This window comes from Aplysia californica, unplaced genomic scaffold (genome assembly GCF_000002075.1).
Source record: "Aplysia californica isolate F4 #8 unplaced genomic scaffold, AplCal3.0 scaffold00266, whole genome shotgun sequence".
Classification (NCBI taxonomy): Eukaryota; Metazoa; Mollusca; class Gastropoda; order Aplysiida; family Aplysiidae; genus Aplysia; species Aplysia californica.
In genome coordinates, this window is record NW_004797536.1 from 905,577 (window position 1) to 907,606 (window position 2,030).

A 2,030-nucleotide genomic window follows, 5' to 3' on the forward strand; every position below is an offset into this window, starting at 1 on the left:
ACTGACTCCTATTGAGGGTGATGGTGATCCTATTTCACTCCCGGCGGCAGTTGTTCCGCCTCACTTAAAAGGCAGAGGGCCCATAGTGGCTGGCCCCCCACTTCATCGACTACCTGACACACCGGTCCCGCACTCCCCCCCCCCCCCCCCCCACACACACACACATACACATGAGAGCGTACGCATGCACACACACACACACACACACACACACACACACACACACACACACACACACACACACACACACACACACACACACACACGAGTTGTAGGATTTGTTTGAAAAAGTTGACTGACCTTCTGCTTGTTGTGGAAGATGGCGTAGCCCGAGATACAGATGACCACAGCTGTCAGGAAGTAGGCGAAGAAGTGGCCAGAGCCAGGAGAGTCGAGGTCACTGAGTACAGGAGGGTGGACACCATAGTTCTGACCGTTGCTGTTGGGGAGGGGGTCTCCTTGCCTTTGACCTTCATGCTGGGTGGGGGCATTGGTCGCTGATTCGGGTAACCCATCCAGCGGTTCTGGCCCAGCCCCGGGGTCTGAGACGTTCGTCTCTGTACTGCCATCATTATCCAGAACAGTCCCTGCGGAGTCACCACCGCCGTTCTCCTCTGCACCACCATCACCACCAGCACCAACAACCTTCACGTGATCACCATCACCACTAGCAACCACCTCAAGTCGACCCCCAACCTTTTTATCATCACCAGCCTTATCACCATCACCAGCCTTTTCACCAGCACCAGCCTGAGGGGTGTTGTCTTCCCCTGGACTTCCGTCCCCATCTCCAGCATCTTTGGTGGTTCCCTCTGTGCTGGTCCCTGCTGTTTGTTGACCCCCACCCTCTCCCTGTCCTGTCGCTTTCGCCCCGGGAATCTCCACCTCTTCTGGCTTTTCTGTTGCTACTGCAGGGATGGGAGTTTCAATCTTGCCACCATCACCACCGGCCGCGCCCCCAGTTCCACCAGCTCCGCCCCCTAACACTGGGGTTCCAGCACTTGTTCTAGTCGGAACTGTTGGCTCCGCCCCTGACATTTTCTCCGGGGTAGACTGACCAGGGCCGAGTGTCTGGCCATCAACCTTCTCTGTCATGCCAGACAAGGCGGGGGTCACTCCGCCCGCACCATTCAGGGATTTGGTGGAAGCAGCTGTTTGTCCTGGACTAGCAGTCACTCGTTGACTCGGCTTGCCAACCTCGGGTCTCTTTGTCACTCCTTGTCCGGGCTTGTCTGTAATGTCTGCAGCCCCATTTGTTCCAGTATTCCCCGAAGCCCCATTTGTCCCAGCTTTCCCCGCACCGCCTGTATCCCCTGCAGCCTGGGTGGGTTCCTGCGTCTTCGCGGGACTCTCGCTGGCAACTACGGTACTCCCAGGCTCCGTGTGAGGCCCTTCCGTTGGACTGGTCGCTGCGGGCGCACCTGTCGAGACAATGGACAGTGAAAGACACAGGGTAAACGCTTCTCCTTCTTTGGCAGCTCTACCTTGTGTTTCTACATAATTCTTTCCCTCTTTCTTCCCCTCATTTTCCATACCCCTTTAGGAGCTGCGGGCTCCTCACCTGCTTTACCAGCACCCCAGCCCTCTCTTTTTCTCTCTCATATCCTCCAAACCCGTTCCCAACCTTCTCTTTTTCTCTTCTATATTCCCATAACCTCATCCCTATCCTTCTCTTCTCACCTTATTTTCCTAACTCATACCTATCCTTCTATTTCTCTCTCCTTGTTTTTCTTAACTTGCCTTTACTTTTCCCCTCCAAGCTAAAATCTTTCTTGTGCCTCGCGACTTTCATTAAATCCTTTACTTTGACTTGGCAAAACATTCTTAAATGGAAGTTTGAAAGAGAAGCAATGACCACGCCGTTGGTGCAAGTGTAATGTGGGGCCAGACACACAGGACAAATCATCACACTACCCTGCCCTCTGGAAACACCATGTTGTGTTCACACACACACACACACACACACACACACACACACACACACACACACACACACACACATATATTCTGAAATATATATTATAGTCGCA

At 53.5% G+C, this 2,030-nt stretch overlaps 2 protein-coding genes across 4 annotated transcripts in view; both read right to left on the reverse strand.

Moving 5' to 3' along the window:
- LOC101853097 (trans-Golgi network integral membrane protein 2) overlaps positions 1-2,030 on the reverse strand; it is a 20,688-nt gene that overhangs the window by 6,983 nt on the left and 11,675 nt on the right. The window lies entirely within an intron of this gene.
- Positions 741-1,421, reverse strand: LOC106012121 (PE-PGRS family protein PE_PGRS26; the record flags this gene model as incomplete). The annotated part of the gene is given in 1 exon segment (XM_013083990.2): positions 741-1,421. A coding segment is annotated over 1 exon segment (681 nt), but the record flags the coding sequence as incomplete, so codon positions are not given.